Source organism: Photinus pyralis, unplaced genomic scaffold (assembly GCF_008802855.1).
Source record: "Photinus pyralis isolate 1611_PpyrPB1 unplaced genomic scaffold, Ppyr1.3 Ppyr1.4_LG8, whole genome shotgun sequence".
In the NCBI taxonomy this organism is placed as follows: Eukaryota; Metazoa; Arthropoda; class Insecta; order Coleoptera; family Lampyridae; genus Photinus; species Photinus pyralis.
Window position 1 is genome coordinate 17,428,282 of NW_022170819.1, and position 19,702 is coordinate 17,447,983.

At 35.9% G+C, this 19,702-nt stretch overlaps 2 protein-coding genes across 6 annotated transcripts in view; one reads left to right on the forward strand and one right to left on the reverse strand.

Moving 5' to 3' along the window:
• Positions 1 to 19,702, reverse strand: part of LOC116177939 (autism susceptibility gene 2 protein homolog) — a 391,669-nt gene that overhangs the window by 233,382 nt on the left and 138,585 nt on the right. The window lies entirely within an intron of this gene.
• On the forward strand, positions 14,648 to 18,343 carry LOC116177941 (nose resistant to fluoxetine protein 6-like). The gene is made up of 12 exons (XM_031497136.1): positions 14,648 to 14,851; positions 14,905 to 15,068; positions 15,413 to 15,582; positions 15,630 to 15,706; positions 15,758 to 15,948; positions 15,996 to 16,331; positions 17,050 to 17,228; positions 17,277 to 17,403; positions 17,450 to 17,615; positions 17,672 to 17,814; positions 17,868 to 17,982; positions 18,034 to 18,343. Exons 1-12 carry the CDS (start codon positions 14,650 to 14,652, stop codon positions 18,069 to 18,071), a joined length of 1,908 nt encoding a protein of 635 aa, XP_031352996.1. The 5' UTR covers positions 14,648 to 14,649; the 3' UTR covers positions 18,072 to 18,343.

Here is a 19,702-nt window from a genome sequence, read left to right on the forward strand (position 1 = left end):
AATAATCTGATATTTTTTTACAAGATACATTACGGGGACGACTCTTGTACGGAAAATATCTCCACATATCCGACCCTCGGTCTGTTCATCCCTAGGTTTATCCCTTTGATAAATTTTTAATTGTGAACTGCAATAGGCCTAAAATGTTCCTAATTGTAATGAGCAAGGAATTTTTTCATACGCTCCAAATTACAGACATAGATAGAACCTCTTCTAAGATTACAAACGAATTGTGGGCAGACAGAATATCGTCGGAAAAAATAGTATTATCACATGCCCTATATTACACTTTTTTAGGAATTAAATTTTTTAAACTTTGCTGTTCGAAGATTTTGATAAAAGATGTAAACGTTGAGATAGCTTTAGTGGATGCAGGAGCGAAAGTTTCAACTTTTGGAGGACTTCATTTTTAAAAAATGTAGGGGAAAATAGTGGTGGATACCGGAGAGGAAGTTTCGTTACTTTCCGATTACTTTGTGTGTATAGGATGGGCCATTAGTGCGTGAGTGGAAAATTGTAAGTTTAACGCCCATATTTAAAACTAATTGTCTGGAAATGTTGAAGAACTACAACCTAAAAATATTTTCAACGAAATTGCAATTATTATACCGGGTGATTTAAATATCAATGTTCCATTTTTTTTATAGAACTCGCTGTATATTACTGATATTTCGATTCCTTGTTCAATTTTAGTGTGACTGTTATTACACAAAATATCTAAAATGAGTCGTTTATCCGCAATTCGTCATTTTTGCCACCCAGACATTAGTAAGGAAAAATAACCTTAGTGGATACACGAGCAGAGGTTTCATTAATTTCCGGGAAAGGCACGGATAGCTTTAGTTTATACCTACAAGAGCGAAAGTTTTAGTAGTATTCGGGGAAATACACAGGGTATTTCGTATTAAGTATGTAAAAAAAATAGGTATGGTAGAGGTGATCGAAACAAGCACTTTTTCCAAATAAACCGAGGATCCAGCGTGTTTTGTTTCGGGGTGCTGAAATTTGCATTGTTTCTTTAATTTTTTCTCAGCAACCATAAGAGTTACAAAGATTAGTGGCACGTCTTTGATTAGGTTATAGGGTATGCCCTTACCGATTTTGCAAAACATTTTTCAAAATTCCTACCACAAACGGTTGCACCCCTAAATGGGGGTGCGAAAAAAGTTTTGATTTCGACGAAATTTGGTATCTGGGGGTTTTTGAACATGAAAATCACAAATCAGAGATTAGTTTTTAAAAATTCGAAAAAGAAATCCACTGCAATTCTTGGCCGTGCTACGCAAATGGAGAGAATTTCACAAAATTTGATGTGTACATACTTCATGAGTTATGAAACAAATTGTCAAACAGTTTTTTTTTTAATTTTCCAAAAAAGATGTTTGCAAAATCGGAAATAGCACATCAAAAACACCCTGTATTTTAACATTACATAAAGGACAATTGCCTGTAGAGAGTTTGGTGAAAGCTTGGGAAAATGGAGGTACACACAGACCAGGGAATTATCTTTAACCCTACACATTATAAAAAAGTATTATGTTTTAAAATTGAAATTAATTCACTGCACAGAACAAGGGAGGAAAGTTCTCGACTTAATTACATTTTTGGGTAAAAAAACATTTGAAGGTAATATCAGACAGACGGAAGAACTTTCTTGCTTGCTAGGCACGACAAAAAAAGCACTCCTTTAAATTTAAATTTTCCAAATGCATACACAGAAGGATGTGCCGACAGACAGATGATCATTTTTGTTTTCTACAATTTACAACATTGCTTAAATGGGGGGTTAATTGCGTATCGCAGTAAAGAATTAGGTGATTACACCCACATGAAGAGGTGCCGACAGACGGAGAGATTTTCCAGTTTGGTACAAATTAAATTACTTAAGAAAATTGAAATTATTTCCTTCTTCCAGTAAAAGGAGTGAGCACGAACAGAGGAGGCACACAGAAATAGAGGATTTTCTCCCCTCTAAATTACATAAATTTAAAATTAATTGCATTTTCCGCAAAAACGTAAAGCAAAGGCAGGGACAGGAAACGTGCTGACAGACGGAGAAATTTTTTCGACTGTTATAAATTACATTTCCTTGAAGATTTAGAATTCAACGCATTTTGCAGTAAAACGTTGGGTGAAAGCACGGTCAAAAGGAAGTGCAGACAGACGGAGAATTTTCGCGTCTCTCACAATCCAAAGAAGCCCCTTTTTCATTAATTTCAGACTTTCTGATGAAAGGTTACCTAAACGTAACTTCAAGCAACGGATATTACATTGGGAGGAAAGCTGCAAGTTACGCTACTCTTTACATTGGAACAATAAAACGGTATACCGTTTTCAAAATGTTAATTTTACCGCTTTTTTTGTAAGAAAATAGACCAAAGCACTCACATACGGAGAAACGGAAGGATTCGGTAAACTCATTAAAAAAAACTGCCATCATTTATGAGTTTAAATGTTTAGGTATATATGGTTAATGCACTCGCATTTTGGGTGCTTAAAAAACCACCCAACCGCAAATATCAGCCGGCCAGTTTTACATGTGCTGTTCCTTTGAATTAATTTGGGTATAGTATACTATTGCCGCTTTAAATATGGAAGAATGAAGAAAATAAGTTTCCTTTATGCCGACACCTTTTCACTAATTTTGTACATTTTTGGTATTGAAATGCGTACAAAGAACTCAATTAAATTTCTAAGTTGCAAGTTAATTTCCAAGTTTTGGCGATACAAATTGAACGCATAACGCAACGCAATTTTTGCCTATTTGCCGCAGTTTTTTAATGCCTTAATACACCGCCCGCATTTTATGTACAAAAACGATTAATAAACTCAAAAGAAAGTAATTCAATTTACCTTTGATTGTCACAATAAACACGCATTCCATTTGTTTTCAGAACTTCACTCCAACGGCCACACGTGTTTGATGACGTGGCGCGTTATCTCTAAACACATGCGGCAGGTAACAATTGTGTTTCTATTTCTAATTTAATATTTGGATAATAATAAGAAGTTTTAATTAAGAACGTTATAATTACGATGGATCCTGATTTGTTTGTATGATCTATAATTACTTTTTTGGACATGAAGTGACGTCACCTTATATGTGGCCACAATTTAGTTTGCTGATTTTTTGACATTGTTGACCAAAAACACCGACTAAAATCTACTACATAATTAAATGGGAAAACCTTTTTTGAATTTTTGTTTTAGTAATAGGAATATTCTTTGACCTACCCATACGAAGGCCTGTTACCCTTGGCTTTTACGTTGTACTTTAATACAAATAAAGTAACTCACCCTTAGCCTTAATTAATTCATTCTCTCCAAGGGAGGATCCATTGTCCATTACCATTGGAAAAACACGATACACTTCACTGCACTAACAAACTGTTTGAAATATCGCGCACAAATGGCATTCGGGAATTATAATGAGGTGGAAGGATAGGTGATGACGCAGAGGATAAGCAACTTACCGGCGTTCTTTGATAGAGGTTAATTTCGCGCAGACGCTCTTATCTATAGTCGCCAGTTAAAAGCAAAATTTATTCAGAAATTTCGTAAAGAATGCGTTCTAAGTACAGTTGGGTTCAAAACTTTTGAGTTATACGATTTTGATTTTTTATCGCATTTTTCCCAATGGTAAAGGTAACTGTTACTTTTTAGTGGAGCACTTTCCAATAACCTGAAACTACTAGGATGATCTGAAATTAGATAAACTTTCCTAATTGGGCATTATACAAACAAAAAACTCTGTCCCTTCATTTACCTTGCCTTTGTTAGCGTATTTTCCTAAAAGTGAAAAATCGATATTGACTGCACTTTCATGTCCATCCGTCCGTCTGTCCGTCACACGTACTCGTTCTAAACCACTGAACCGATTTTGGCGATATGGGACTCATTTGAAAGGGCTTGGTCCAAGGATTCCGTGCACACACATATTTTTTGGTTTTGCGCATGCGCAGTGTGAAAAATTTGGTTTAACTCATGTGCGATGCTAACTTTTTAGCGTATTTTCCTCAAAGTGAAAAATCGCTATTGGCTGCACTTTGACGTCCGTCCGTGCGTGCGTCCGTCCGTCCGTCCGTCCGTCCGTCACAAGTACTCCTTCTAAACCACTGAACGGATTTTGTCGATATAGGGCTCATTTGAAAGGGCTTGGTCGAACGATTCCGTGCATACCCCTATTTTTTGGTTTTGCGCATGCGCAGTGTCAAAAATTTGGTTTAACGTATGTGCACTGCTAACTTTTTGATTTATGAAGATATTTAAATGAAACTTTATATGTAAACACTACGAATATAAGTAAAATTAACGACGTTTTCAAAATGTTGTTTTGCTCATGCGCAATGCCAACTTTCTTATTTATGGAGGGATTTAAATGAAATTTTATACATAGGCATTTGGAATAAAGACAAATCTAAGACCAGTGGCAAAATTTAGTTTTGCGCATGCGCAATGGCAACTTTCTTATTTATGAAAGCAGTTAAACGAAATATCGTATGTAGGCACCTTGAATAAAACTAAAACTAATACCGGTTTCAAAATTACTGTTAACGCGTGGTATGTTTTATTTATGAAGGTATTCAATAAAATGTCAATGCTATTTACGAAAGCAATTACAAGCGTTTCATGAAGAGAATGGGACAGCATTAACTATTAGGAGGAAAATACGCTCTCGTCATTTATGTTTGCATAAGGACTTTTTAACTTGTTTTATTTGTACCGTAAAGTGGTACGAAATTTTATAAACAAAGTGAGATGGTCATGGACATTTTACAACAAAATATATCTGTCCGTACGTATCCACATCTGTACGTGCCTTCGGCTATTTTATGAGCTGTATGCATTGTTGAGTTTTTATTCTACAAGTGCCATTTGGTCCATTGAAGACCACTAGACTAAATTACCGTTTTCAGTTTCCAATTTAAATTGTATGCAGTGAGAAACGGTTCCTGACTTCGCCTCCATATGTACAGTTTATTGTGCGGTCTCGGACAGTTTGATAACTACTGCATGAAATTAAAAGTGAGCATGGATTTAGCCATTTAATACGCAATGCCAAGTTATAGCCATACCCAGGAGCATATTTGCTATATTTTTTCACACATCTAATTTTGTTCAGGTGTTGAGACATTCCAAACAACTTTTTTGACTAATTAAAGGTGTTCTTGCGTCTTTAACCCTGTGATAATTACAAGAATTTCGATTTGGCGTTGCAAGCTTTAATCTAACACTGGAACAGCTTCTCAAATGTTCTGCTCTATGTCTTTCTTCACTATCCTGCAACGCAGCTACCTGATAGCAAAGTCATTAACGTGTACGAGGTACACAAGTGGTTTTTTAAAAATTTTTTAAGTTTGCTTTTTTCTTCACCCTTTCACATTCCGTGGCTATACTTTAAAGCGCACTTTTTTAAGAATTAAAAAAATGTTCTATTGTTTGGGTTTTGTCCGTCCGTCTGTCTGTCCGACGGGATATGGTGGAGGTCCCGCACACGGTAAAACCCATTAATTGCGGATGGTGTAACGTATGAGTATATAAAAACAAAGTGGGTGGAAAAGGGAACCGAGGCAAACGTTTTTATCCAAATAAATGTCCAAAATATTCGTGTGAGAACTACGGCCACAAATTTCAAAGAATTTGCGTTTCCTTTTAATTGGCGCATAAATCAGCACAAAAGAAGCACAAGTGCATCTGGAGTTGTGGAAGTGTTGATGTTGAATACATGCACATTGAATTGTAATCCCCTAAAATTGACGCACAAAATTTGAGAGCTTTTTGTTTCTCAAGTGAAAAGGTTGGTGAGGGTTACATTCCGCTTTAAAAGTGGGTACTAATTCGAATGTAAACGGATAACGCCGTTTACCAGAGCACCTTGTCACAACGGAATTAACCGCACGGTTCCTTCTAGGCTACTATGGTAAACACATTAAAAGAGAAAGGGCGGGTAAAGTGATGGAAGTGCGTGTAGTGGCTAAGAGAGAAATAACATGAATGAAATGAATGCTCGTGGAATGACTTTTTCCTTTATGCTACTTCAGTTTGTCTGATTATAAGAATGAACCTCTCAAAAAACAAGTGGAACTTTTCCGTAGGTACGCTTAAACTTTGAGCTTAAAGTTCAAGAGCTGTTTGTTTGGAAGATAGGTCCAATTGAGGGAAATCGAATTGTCATACCCGATACACGCTTCTAAACAAAAAAACAGAATTCTAGTCCTTCTACTGTGGTTCGAAACTTTTGGAATTCTATACATTAGGCGATGGTAGCATGCAACTAGGCAAATTTTTATTAATATTCGGCCTTTAATGACATCGAAAGTGACGATATTTAAAGTTTAAAGTTTAAAATTACTTATAGTTTTCTGAGTGAAAATGTATTTGAGACGTAAGGGTCCAAATTATAACGAAGAGCATCCAATACGACAATATGTACTGTCGAATAAGAGGCTACTCAACTATCATGGATTATAATTATTAAAAATGTTTGAAATGATACTGATCTCAATGACAAGGCAAGGCTCAAGTATATGTATACCCTACACTTTTTAGATAATATTGAGTAGAATTATCGTTTTGTTCTATTTGTAGAATGAATGAATGGACCTTAAATGCTAACAAAAATTTAAAAAATATCAAAGCCCCTTGTGGTATGGCATTTTACATTCGTTCCTTGATGGTAATTTTCGAATACACGTATCAATCTGGCAGTATGGCAGGTAGATCGTTTACAATATTAGTAAAATCATTAAAATGCTTGACGTACTGAAGCAACGACATTGCATCGGCATTTAAGTACGCTTCTACTTAACATTTTTATTCGTCATCACAGCACTCATCTTTTTTAGTACCTACCTATTTGCATTTTTATCCTTTAAACACATACATTCTAAACGTGCAAAAACATCGATTAGATTAGCTCTTTTCCTAACAAGTGCCATTTCAAACGGTATAAAAGCGACCAAAATCCAATTCCAGTCAGTAGTAATCAAGATGAAGTTCTTAATCCTAGCTCTATTTGTTGGTTGCAGTGTCGCATCTCCATCGGTGAGTATACAATTATGTTCAAGGCACCGTTTAACATCCACTTTTAGTCTCCAGCAATTGCTTTTAACAAAGACGTTGAGAGTAAGTACTAAAATTTACATAGTCTATCAAAGCTTACATTAAATCTAGGGCCGCGTATTATAAACGGCGTTCCTGCGGTGGAAGGACAATTCCCATGGCAGGTGTCAAATCGATTCAAAACGAACTACGGCACCAGCTTCTGTGGAGGCTCCCTCATTTCAGACAGTTGGGTTTTGACAGCGGCACATTGTGTCCAAGGGTAAGTGCAAACGAAACTGTGCAACCCTCACCTCACGGTTCTGCTACTTCAGTGCGTATTCCTTCGAGATTGGTTTGGGCAGCTTGAGCTCTAGTGGGCACACTGTCAAGATAGTAACTGACAAAGGGTTCCCCCATGAATCGTACAACCCGTACACCCTCAACAACGACGTCGGTTTAATTAATCTTCAAAAGAAGGTTGAATTTACCGGTATGTTGAATGAAAACCCCTCCAAAGATTGTGTGCTTAGCGCTTTGTTTGTAGATACCATTAGACCAATACGCCTCGGTAAGGACTACGTCGCCGATCACAGTAAAGTCACCGTTAGCGGATGGGGGAAAACTTCTGATGGTTTGTAATTACCAAATTGCAAAACCACAATTTTCCAATATTCTTTTAGCATCCACCTCGGTCTCTTCGTCACTGAATTTTGTACATCTAACAACAATTCCCAACAAAGCTTGCCGAGCCATCTACGGATCTGCAGTAATTGATGAAGTCGTTTGTTGTACAGGGGAAGACGCAAAAAGCACCTGCAATGTAAGTCTCACCAGTTGAAATGGTTTGACAGTCCTTAATCTCATTTTTACAGGGTGACAGTGGCGGCCCATTGATTCAAATTGACGCTAATGGCACAGCGGTTCATATTGGCGTCGTAAGTTTTGTGCACGTTGCGGGATGCGCTTCTGGTAATCCTTCTGGATATTCTCGTACTTCGGGTTATGGCGCTTGGATTAAAACCCATACTGGTATTGAATAAATGTCTTTCTTAAATAAAATTTAACTGCATACGATGTACTTTATTAGTTGACATTGAGAATTTAGCACCTCCTACACTAAGAGGAGCTCGAAAGCTCAGACGTTAAAGCTTTCGAGAGACCTACTGAACTTTTTTTGGAGTCTTCGTGGACGCTAGAGCCTTGAATAATTTCTTAGAGATTTTATAGGTCTATAAGATACTTTTACAGGCTCTGAAACCGTTTAAAAGCTTTATTGGATCTTTATTCACCAAATTTACCAAATGTTATGTTATCCTAGAGTCACCTCCACGGCATTTTATGGTTCTGTAAGGACCTTTAACAATCTTTAAAAGTATTTGATGTGAATAATTTAAAACACTTTACAAGCTTTAGGGGTGCTTAAAGGTGTTTTAAGGGTCATATGGGTGCAAACAACTTCTAAAAGCCCCAACCGCCTATAAAAAGCTTTAAATGGAGCATAACAGTTTAAAGGTTCTTCAATGTATGCCTTATAAGTCACAAAACATCACAGAATCCGTGTTTAATATTAGAGTTGTACAATCCAGTTATTTTAAAAAACCTAGTATGTCTAAAATCTTTTAAATGCTGTAAAGTCCCTTAAAAGTTTTAAAATACCTTGGGGGGTTATAGTATTTTAAAGAATATTAAAGTTTGCAAAAGACCTGGAGAATCACATTGACCCGTAAAAGTACTCAAGGACACTAGGCTTTTAAAGATTAAATACATTATTATAAAGACGGTTAAAATCTCTTAAATACTCATTGTCAAAGACTGATAAACGCCCTAAACTGTTTTAAACAACATAAAAGGTTTTTACAACTCCCACGTCATAGGCATAAAAAAACCCCATAAGTTGGCTCTTGAGACTCTTAAGAGGTTCAAGAATGTAGGCTGAATATTTATTAAAAGTTTTAAAGGCCCTTTGGACACCTCTGAATACTTTTAGAGATATTCTTTACAAGGTTAATCATTACCAGGCCGTAGAGGTATTTAATTAATACTCTCCTTAAATGTTGAACTTTTACAGACAGGAGAGGAATCCTTCTGAAGGGCTCTTAGAAACGTTTTGGGGACTCTTAAAACGCCCTTGTAGGTAGTTTACTATTCTACAAACGAATTTAAGGTCATATATTTTTCAAAGCGAATGGAAGCTTGTAAAGCTCTCGAAGATTCTTATTGATTTTTAAAACACTACATTGTAGAAGTTTGTAAAAGGCTTTAAAAAGTCTTAATAATAATAACAATCATTTTTTTTCCAACAGAATAATATTTTCCAATAACAGGACAATGTACTTATGTGTACTAAATAAATACAGTGTACGAAAATAAAAGTGTACTGTAAATATTCAAAAAGAGAACTTGGAATTAGAGATTCACATTATTGGCCTTTTAAAGCATTGAAGAGTCACAAACATCAACGCAGAAAAACGTTGTTTTATTCTCTCTTGAAGAGGAAAACAGAGCTCTTCCGAAACTTTTGAGGAGCTTTTAAGGTCATTTACAGATCTAAGCCTTTAGATGCTTAAAGAACCTTTGACAAACATTTTTAACAGCTCTTAAGAGACTTAGAGTGTTTGAAAGCCGAAACTTATAACTATCACAAAGAATCTTTGGTAGTAATTGTAGCTGCGTAAGGACCTCTACCAGATTTTAAAGGTCTTTAACATTTACGAGATCTCCAAGAGTCACCAGAGCGCTTTAAATGCTTTACAGTTTTTAAAACGCCTTTATTTTCAAGACTTGGGCTTCTAAGAGATGCCATGGGTCGTTAAGAGCTTTTACATGTATGTAAAAAAAGCAGTAATTTCAAAGAGATACTGAGATTCCCCAAAAGATTGTCTTGTCACTTACAAGAAGAGGGCAAATTAATATTTTAGAATTTCAGCCATAATTAGCAGGTGTCTTTTCCTATGCTAAATTAAAGCGAGAGTGGGAACTGCAAGGCCAAGGAGGTTTAGCCGTTACCAGCCCGATAAAGCCGATCTGGCCGGTTGATTTCCATTCCAATTAACAATGGGTTTACCAATTGTACGCGAACTACCCCAAGTTCGTAGCAAAGTGAGGCCACTTTCCGTTAAAAAGTAACATCAGAGAATCTCAAACAATTAATGCAGTGACCATGAACCAAAAATAATTAATACGTACGGGAATGAAAACAAACTATTCAAGTTTTGTTGGTATTTAATCTCTGACATAATTGAAAATTATGAAGCAGAACAGAAAGTTGCGTTTCTGTTGGAGTGCTTGATTTGATTAAATTACTGCATCAGTCAAATGTAAAAAGAGCATTTCAGGACCCCGGAAACTTCAACTGACCATTCCTGTCCTTCTTCCGGAATAGTATATTAGGTATTAATACGAGCAATAGTAAATTTTACCTCAGTACATCATTCCGCAATTATTTTATTAGAAAACCAATATGACCTGCGCCGTACGTAATAAACGCAACTCGACAGAATATAATCGAGATTATTCGCAAATGTTTCAAACGCATTAGACATTATAGCAAGGCTTTTACTAATTATATTCTGTTACCGTAGATCATTATACCAATTACCGTTTTGTTTAAAGTTAAAGGCGTCACGCTGTGGAAATAGCATACTTCATTTGAATATTATATTATTCGTACAAATCTGACAATTAACAACAAATGGAATTAGTACCATACCAGGTAAAGTATAAGGCGACATATAAGATTAGTTCCCTTCCATTCTTAATGTACTAATTAATTATCATTTCGGGTAATTCGCACTTAAAGCGGGCTGCGCTCACTTCCCGAAAGAAATATTGAGCCGCCTTTCTCCTCTAAAGTGTACGCACAATTGAAGGTAAACGAAAAGCAATGAATAATGGCTTTTCAGAACGTGTCGAAATTATTAAAGGGGTAAATGGAATCTTTTAAGTTGAAACTTCTGTAGCTTATTTAATATGGAAATCAGAAACAGTAGGAGACATTATTAAATATTGAGTACGATATGACTTACAAATTACTCTACCTTACAATTTTGGGGATGAATGAATGTCTAATAAATTATTCGTTGAACTGAAGAAACGATTACAATTTAATCAGAACGCCGGGAATTAAACATTCTTGTAGGAAAATCATTTCTGCTATTTTTGTAATCGACTGCTTTCAGTTCCATCCCTTTGTCGTTTCTTTTATTTAAATTTCCGTGGAGGATTGGGCGAGAAATTATCATTTTGTAATTAAGTGCAAAAATCGATTGCAGATTAGGTTACTACCTACTATTAGTATGTTACAAGGCAAATTCAATATTCAAGTTTGATCATCCATTAACGAAACCGGAAGAGGAAGCAGAAGTAAGACGTAAACGATCAGCGCGCCAAATGGTAACCTCGCACCATCCATTAGTTCCACCTTTACACGCACCTGCTACCATCCACCGCAATTCCATTTCCCTTTGATAAACTTTACTTACACTATGTAAATTTTACTTGAACTACCCTAAATCTGTCGATTTATCGCAATGTCAGCGGGCCTCTCTCAAATGATATGAATAATATACAAACTAATCTCTAAAAGAAGGGTATCTTTCAGAATAATCCCCAAAAACACGCGGCGCTTCTGTCCGATGTAGTGAAATGAAAGTTTTGTGATATGGGTACAAGAAGATTACTATAAGAAGAAAAAAAGGGACGTAGAAACTTCTGACATTCCAGTTAAAGTTATTTCGGATTTTAAGGTTAAGCTTTGCAAGCTCGCAAACTTCGGAGCACCTTAAACTGAAACTTTATAGAAATACAATTACAACTTCAAGAAAAGTAAAATTAGAGTCCAAATAACTAAATTATTTTCGGAGTAATATTTACTCAAAGTTTGTATTTATAGCTGCCATACGAGATATGTTAGAATCACTGAAGGGCTTCCTCAAGTTGAATTAAATTCGGCTAGCAAGCCTTATATGTAAGGAATTACGCATCCCAAGGCAAAGCTTGATAAATATCTTTTATAAGAGTTTTGGGTTCTAGCAGAGTATTAAGCATAAAGGGGTATATTTTATTTAAGTAAAATGGATGTACACCTTTTGATTATTTCAAAATTACAATGTGTATTTAAAGACCGTAAAATTTCATGTGTTAAGGGCGATTAGGTAAGTAACCTGCGTAGCTCAGATGAACTTACGTTAGAAGCTCTAACTTTGGCTACAAGGGTCCTGGGTTCGCATCCCAGGTAAAGGCATGGCTGTTTGTGATTGTATAGTGGGTTGAGTGAGGAAGAGTAGCAAACAGTTTTGCTTGGAAACGCTCATCAGAAACGTAGCACGTAGCTATGAGTTGTGCTAGAGTGTAAAGTCACCCCCCGACCCCGGTAGAGTGAAGCAACCTACCGCATGTTTCGAAAGTGAGGGAAACCGCACTACCAAGATAAGATTATTTGATGTGGAAACCCCTTCATTAAACGGATCCCAGAGCTGGGCAGAATACTTTCAAAAAGTATTCGAATACTATACAAAGTATTCGAATACTTTGAAAAGTATTCGAATACAGTAAAAAGTATTCAAATACTTGTCACTCAAATACATTAAAAATTTAAAATAGTATACCAGATAAAATGCTTAATACTACTTAAAGTTATACTTTGTATGGAGTTAGCTTTTTTATATTTCTATTGTTATATACAAATTGAAGGGGAGTAAAAGCGTATTATTATTATTATATAGGAGGTACCTACCAGGACCTTTCTTAAACCAGTTTAATCCTTAAGAATACGTGTACCAGTTTTCAAAGCGATCGTACGTCGTGCACATGATACGTACGCCTTTCTGAAATAAATCCTAGCGATTTTGGAACAGATCCATTTTTGACCATCCGTTTGTCCGTGTGCATAATTGTTTAGAAACGTGCGATCGCTTTGAAAATTGGTACATATGGTCTTAAGGATATAAGAAAGGTCCCTATTGTTTTTAAATTACGTAGACTATCGAGTTCGGTATTCAGATGTATCGGATTTTTATATTTGATTTTGTGACAATGGAAACTTTCTCTAAACATTTCTAAATTGTTCTCAAATATTTGAATAACTTAGTACTGCCTTTTTTTGAGGCCGGAAAAAAAATTGTCTGAGGTCGACCGGGAAAAAACATTTTCTTATAGAATGGTGGCCTGAAGAATCCACAATTTCAATCAGTTCCAAGATTGGGCCACTAGAATGAAAGTTACAGCCCTTTGAATTTTTTTTCGAAATTTGTTTTTTGTCCATAATTTTTTATTGAGAGGTCTAATCGAAAACGTACGAATTGTTTTGGATTCTACGCACCAAAATTAATAAGAAAAAGTGTTTTCCCGAGAAATTTTGGTGCAGTCGATTTTTGGCAAAAAGGAAGGTTATACACTGCCTTTTTTTGAGGAGCAAAAAAAAATTGTCTCAGATCGACCCGGAAAAAAAATTTTCTTATAGAATGTGGCCTGTAGAATCCATAATTTTAAACAGTTCCAAGATTGGTCTACTAGTTCAAAAGTTACGGCCCTTTGAATTTTATTTCGAATTTGGTTTCTAGTCTATAACTTTTGATTGAGAAGTCTGATCGAAAAAGAACGAATTGTTTTGGATTCTACGCACCAAAATTAATAAGAAAAAGTGTTTTCCCGAGAAATTTTGGTGCAGTCCATTTTTGGCAAAAAAAAAACAAAAATTTGTCTCAGATCGACCCGGAAAAATAATTTTCTTATAGAATGTGGCCTGTAGAATCCACAATTTCCAACAGTTCCGAGATTGGGCTACTAGTTCAAAAGTTACGGCCCTTTGAATTTTATTTGGAAATTGGTTTCTATAATATCGTTTGTTAAAAGCGAAATTATTGTAACGTAATTGAGAATGGGAAACGGTAACGGAAATTTACCGTTGGTTAAGCAGTGTATATGGACTGTTACGAACATCACATGTCGCTATTTCAATCCCATAAGCGTGGATGATGTCCATTCGTCTCAAATGTGAGCCCTTGCTGTAGTAAAATATTATGCTTCCGTAATAAATTTAATAAATTACATGAGCTTTGCTCCCCCTGAGATATTTTCCATGGGTTTAAGGATATTTTTAGAAATTCTTTATTACCTACTTTGGTCAGTTTGTCTTTACAAACGTACCGATCTGTACTCTACGTGGGCCTTCTTCTAAATCATTACAAAAAAAATGATGCCAAGAATAGTATGTGACGTTATCCCACAGCCCATAGTTTTGAAAATACAAGTTTTCATATTATTTATCATTGCCATTATCCTGAAATGGTTCAAGTGTTTTTCGTACGATTACAATGCTGTCCAATTACTACAACTACAATATTCAAGTTGGCTGAATTAATTATTATGAACATAACAATAAATTTTATTTCTTGCATTGTCTAAAATGTATCCGTATTATATTAATTAATAAAAGCAAATTCAAAAGATCTGTCTTTAAACAATGAGAAATTTACGAATTTCACGTTGTTCACCCGAAACTAAATCGGTAAACACTTAAATTTCAAGGTATTGACACTAATTGATAAAGAAACATATCAATTACAGGCAATTCGATAATTTTGTTCACAACGACTTGAGATCGCAATGCATACTTCACGTGTTTTTGCTTGCCTATTACTACATCTATATCTTGTGGAAGCCCTTGTACCAAGAGAAAAACTGGAAGTGTTCGATTTTTCCCCTCAACTAAGTACACTAACTTTCGAAGGTTTCTCCAAAAATTGTTCGCAACAGCTATCTAACTATGTCACGGATCTCTTGGATATGAAGCGATGGGCAGTAGAAAGTAAGTACTTACTGCCCTGTCCAGTGGCAATTATCATATACCTACGGTTTTAGTGCATGACGCGTCCGGAAAGTATCCAACGGCGAATGTGGGCGGCAACTCTTTCTCACTGGGATCTTTTGACCAGTGTATAAATATCGCTGGAGGTCCACCAGAAACTGTAATCTCCGGCAAATACTGCCTTGGTAAACTGTTTACGTTTTTGCAACCGAGTATGGTAAGTATCGGATTCTTGTCTAGTCCTCCATTTAGCCGACTTGAGTGTATACTAAATACCAAACCAACCAACCCTGCTGTCACTTGAAGTTGTATAGCTTTATTCTTTATGTTATGCTTAAGAACTTCATGCACTGAATGTTAGTCCTACCAACTCTCATTGGAATACGTTAGGAAGTTGTCCTAGTGGTTGGATGATACGGACGTTTTAGATCCATCCGTGAAGGTGAATATGTCTGGTTGGAATGCCACATACTTATCAAGAAAGATGTGATAGTTTTTCCCTAATATGAATAGCACAGTTTGTAATGTAAATATGATCAGTTGTTAGCACTAAGCTTTTAGGATCGACCTACCTTTGAGGATATCACCATTGGTATCTGCATACCAAGTGCGTGCACGGGCAAAGAATTTGCAAAGTATTATAAGAAGAGCAAAATGGTATCCGTATCGGAGGATTCTTGTCAAACTAAAAAAACTCATTTCCAATTAGACGTTGGAACCAAAATTGTTTTGTATGTATGGTTCCTATGCGATTAATGTTGAAAACAAATATTTGTAGAACTTTTTTTACTCTCTGGATTTTATGGGTAATATTCTCCACGATTTATGACATAGTAATTCAACATCTGAACAAGGGTTGGTAACTAAAGAAGTTTTAACGTTCATAACGATTCGTGATTGTTTTAGAGCCTTCGCATTGGTTATTGGTTTCCTTTTCCTGTTACACAAACGCCAAGAGGCTTTTTGATATAACCACAGACGAAACTGAGATCACCTGTTTACGTGGAATGCGGGTGTTAACGATGATATGGGTCATTGTAGCGCATCACCATATGCTTGCTTATACTTTGCCACAAAGGAATAACTACAAAGGGGAGGTAATTTCTAATAAGTAAGGTTTCTAAATTCCTTTTTCTTATTTTAGTTTTTCGCAACGCATATTACACAGGGTATAGTGGCCACTGGATCCGAGGCTTCGGTCAATACTTTCTTTTTGTTGAGCGGATTGACTTTGTCCTATGTTTTCATGAGAAAAACAGGCAAGCTAGAGAAGTTCAATCTATTGGCGTTTTACATTCACAGATACGTTAGATTGACACCAACGCTGGGTGTCATTATTCTTGTTTATGTCTTCTTATTGAAGCATATGGGATCCGGACCCTTGTGGTCCGAAATCGTTGGACGAGCATCTGGCGCTTGTGAGAGAAACTGGTGGAAAACCTTGCTGTATATTCAAAACTTTGATCACCCCGATGGCATAGTAAGTAGTTTAACAGGATCGCCTTAACCTAAGGAATGCTTGTAAAAAACAAAATTGACATTCCTACCTCGGTATCAAAAATTGTGCCGTTTATTAGAAAATGTTTGGAATCAAGTTAGCAACGGGAATTTCCAGCAACGTAACCCCAACCAGTATATACATTAATTATTCTTTGGAATCACCATTGTATATACACCAAAGCGGGCCCCGAAAAGTTAGCAACAAATGATGGTATGAAAAAATAACGTTGACACATGCAATAGCAATACTGCAAGTTGGATAAAATTTTCATCGATATCGATGTACAATTAATGGAAATGTTATTTTTCATGAGGAAACGGTTTTCCACACTTGGCACACATTTCGGGAATAATTCCCTCCAGGTTGGAAATATTTTTCAAATTTCAACTTTAACGTGTTGAAACATCAATTTTCAATGTTGTTTTTGTTATGATGTGTTGCCATGTAAATAGGTGATTTAATTCACATTGAAAGAAACGTTGAGCGTTGAGGTTGCTCAGAACGAATACCTAACGGGGCCTGTTCCCCTAAAATATTGCAGAACAGTGCCCCGTTAACCATATATTCGTCATGTGCAGCAATCCCTACTAACCTACTTCAGGTTTCGGTTCAATTACAACCTACATCAGGTCCGACATGCTGTCGGTTGCTAAAGACACTGATTTTGTGACAGAAATAAGGTGTTGTAATCTTGTAGTGCGTAGGGCAGACGTGGTTCCTTGGGATGGACACGCAACTTTACCTTCTGTCACCACTGGTGCTATTACCTTTACTAAAAAAGCCAAAGCTAGCTCTATATGCAATTGGCTGTCTTGCCATGGGCTGCGTGATTTTGAGTATTATCCCAACGTTGCTCTTTCGTGAACCTGGATATTCGTAAGAGAGATAGTTTCGATATTATCCCTAGTGATTGTCTTATTTTAGGCCGATTATTAGGCAGATGCACGATTGGGCGCCTTATAACGTGGCTGGTCCGTGGTTGCTTGGAACGATTTTGGGCTACCTCATATACAGTAACAGTAACAGAAAGTCGGACACAAAAATTAATAAAGCAAGTTCGAAGATCAATTATGAGGCATAATTTACTTTAAGTTTAGATCTGTGTTGTAGTTTTATGGACAACTGCCATTGTTGTGATACTCGCGTGCATGTTTTTTCGATTTCGCAGTATTGCATTTATAGTAATTGCAAGACGTCTTACACGAACTGCATGGTCACTTGCTGTTGCGTGGATAATTTATGCCTGCCAGTTTGGATATGGGGGTGAGTAGGTACAATAGCTCGTATACTGCCCATCAAAAGTTTTTTCATCTTTCAAGGGATAGTAAACAGATTTTTGTCTAGCAAAAAATTTAAATTTTTATCAAGGATATCGTATAGTGTCTACTTATCACATATTTTGGTTCAAATCATCCTAATCGAAAGCATGCAGATGCCACTCGTTTTAACGGAAAGTTATTTGGTAGTATATGTGCATTGTACATAATTCTCAGAACTATATGTTTTATTCTTCAGCTGGAAATACTATTGATTAATTTTGCCATTACACTTCCGGTATCAATTTTTTTAACAATAACATGTGAATCCCCACTCATATTCATCGAGAAAATGGTACTAAGCAGTCCTAGGAGTAAGTAGGTACCTGTGTACGTCCGTTTAATTGGTTTACTTTGCATTTTAGATCAAATGAAAAATGTTGATAAGTCAAAAGGTATTTGATAGGACCTTGGGATAACGTTCATCATCGTTTCTACACCGAGTATTGTACATACAAGGTATTAGAGGACACATATCAACTTTATTAGGTTCTACCATTGAATAAGAAGCACAGGTTTTTGTTCGATGGTTCTACTAAGAATATAATAATACCTATATTATAAAAATGGCTAAGTTATAAATTGTAACAATATGTGTGTTCGAAATAAGGTTTAATATTGATAAATAGTAATTTAATTAAAAAGAACAAATTCATTAGTAAATCGATCCATTTACAGCTGCGGTTTTTCTTTACGTTATTGTGCACTGCGCAAGAGTATTTGTTATATACTCTGACTGCACTTACTCCATACTTCACGCAGTTCAGACAGCGCTAAACCTATTTCTCATTTTAATAACATATCACCCACTATATATTATTTAATGACACGGAAAAATTACCACAGTACGACAATCTAGTAGACAGATGAACTGCAAATGGAAGGAAGCCAAAGCATCATGACCTCTGCGGAGAGTCATAACGCCCAGTGACTAAAACCCCTACACATAGAAGCAGGAAGTATCAGTCAAACAGCCCAGCAAACACATTTACGTTTAAAAAACGTTTTTAAAGAGCTTTGAAAGGATACATTCGGTTTTTTTTTGTAGACCAATCATACCCTACGTTTAAAATACAATTTTTATTCATCCATATAAACAATAGAGTTGGTGTTCTACGTTCATAATATGTATATAAATAAACGTTTTTTAGCAATAATTTTATAAACGGATAGGTATATCATCACTTTTATTTTCCATGCTGAAATACTGGTATATTTAGTTCCTCCAAAATACGAATAAATTAGACATATTCAATTACGTATTATTTATGTCATAGTCTAACGAAACTGGTATAAGAAATGTTGAAAATAAGTAGATAAATAAACATTTTTTAATGTTAACCTGACAGACGTATATAATACGTTTTTAATTTACCACTCCTGGAACATTGAGATTGATTCCTTATGAATACGTATTTTGTACGATCGCATTCTTTCGTATTATATACGACCGTTTTCAAATTTATAGACATCCTGCGCAGATGTACGCTTCTTCGACGTCAGCAGGCACCTCTTATATGTATGCAAAAACGTATAAATTCGGCAAAAGCTCCATGTACAGCAAATGCTTTGATGGTGCGCAATTCCTTTAGGTAATTTTGATACGAAATGCTATATTTCTCACGCCATCGGCTAAATAATAACCAATTAAGAAATTAAAGTCTATTTAAAAAGGGATCTTTCCAATTTACGTGCTGCTACAGGTAATAGATATCGAAGACCTCCCACTCCTCGTGAAACGCACGCCAACTTCTTAATTTCGTATCTCGAAATTAATTACGAAGGAGCAAGACGCGTAGATAGTGTATCAAAGGTAATTAAATTCTAAATTAAAATTTATTTAAGGTTTACGTCGAAAATAAGGGATTACGAAGATAATGAAAAGTTTCTCATGAGCAAAGTTGCAGTTCTAAGTAAATTAACCCAACACGACCGTTTGTCACCACCTAATTAAAATAGTTGGGGATCTGGTGAAATATGGAACGTGGGTTATTAAAAGTTTACTTTAGCGTTAGAAGGTATAGTGGCGTTCAG

Coding starts and splice junctions, on each gene's coding strand:
- LOC116177941 (XM_031497136.1), top strand. CDS start 14,650: ATGCATACTTCACGTGTTTTTGCTTGCCTATTACTACATCTATATCTT. Junction 15,707..15,757: donor AATTCAACATCTGAACAAGG/GTTGGTAACTAA, acceptor TGATTGTTTTAG/AGCCTTCGCATTGGTTATTG. Junction 17,983..18,033: donor GGTACTAAGCAGTCCTAGGA/GTAAGTAGGTAC, acceptor TTTGCATTTTAG/ATCAAATGAAAAATGTTGAT.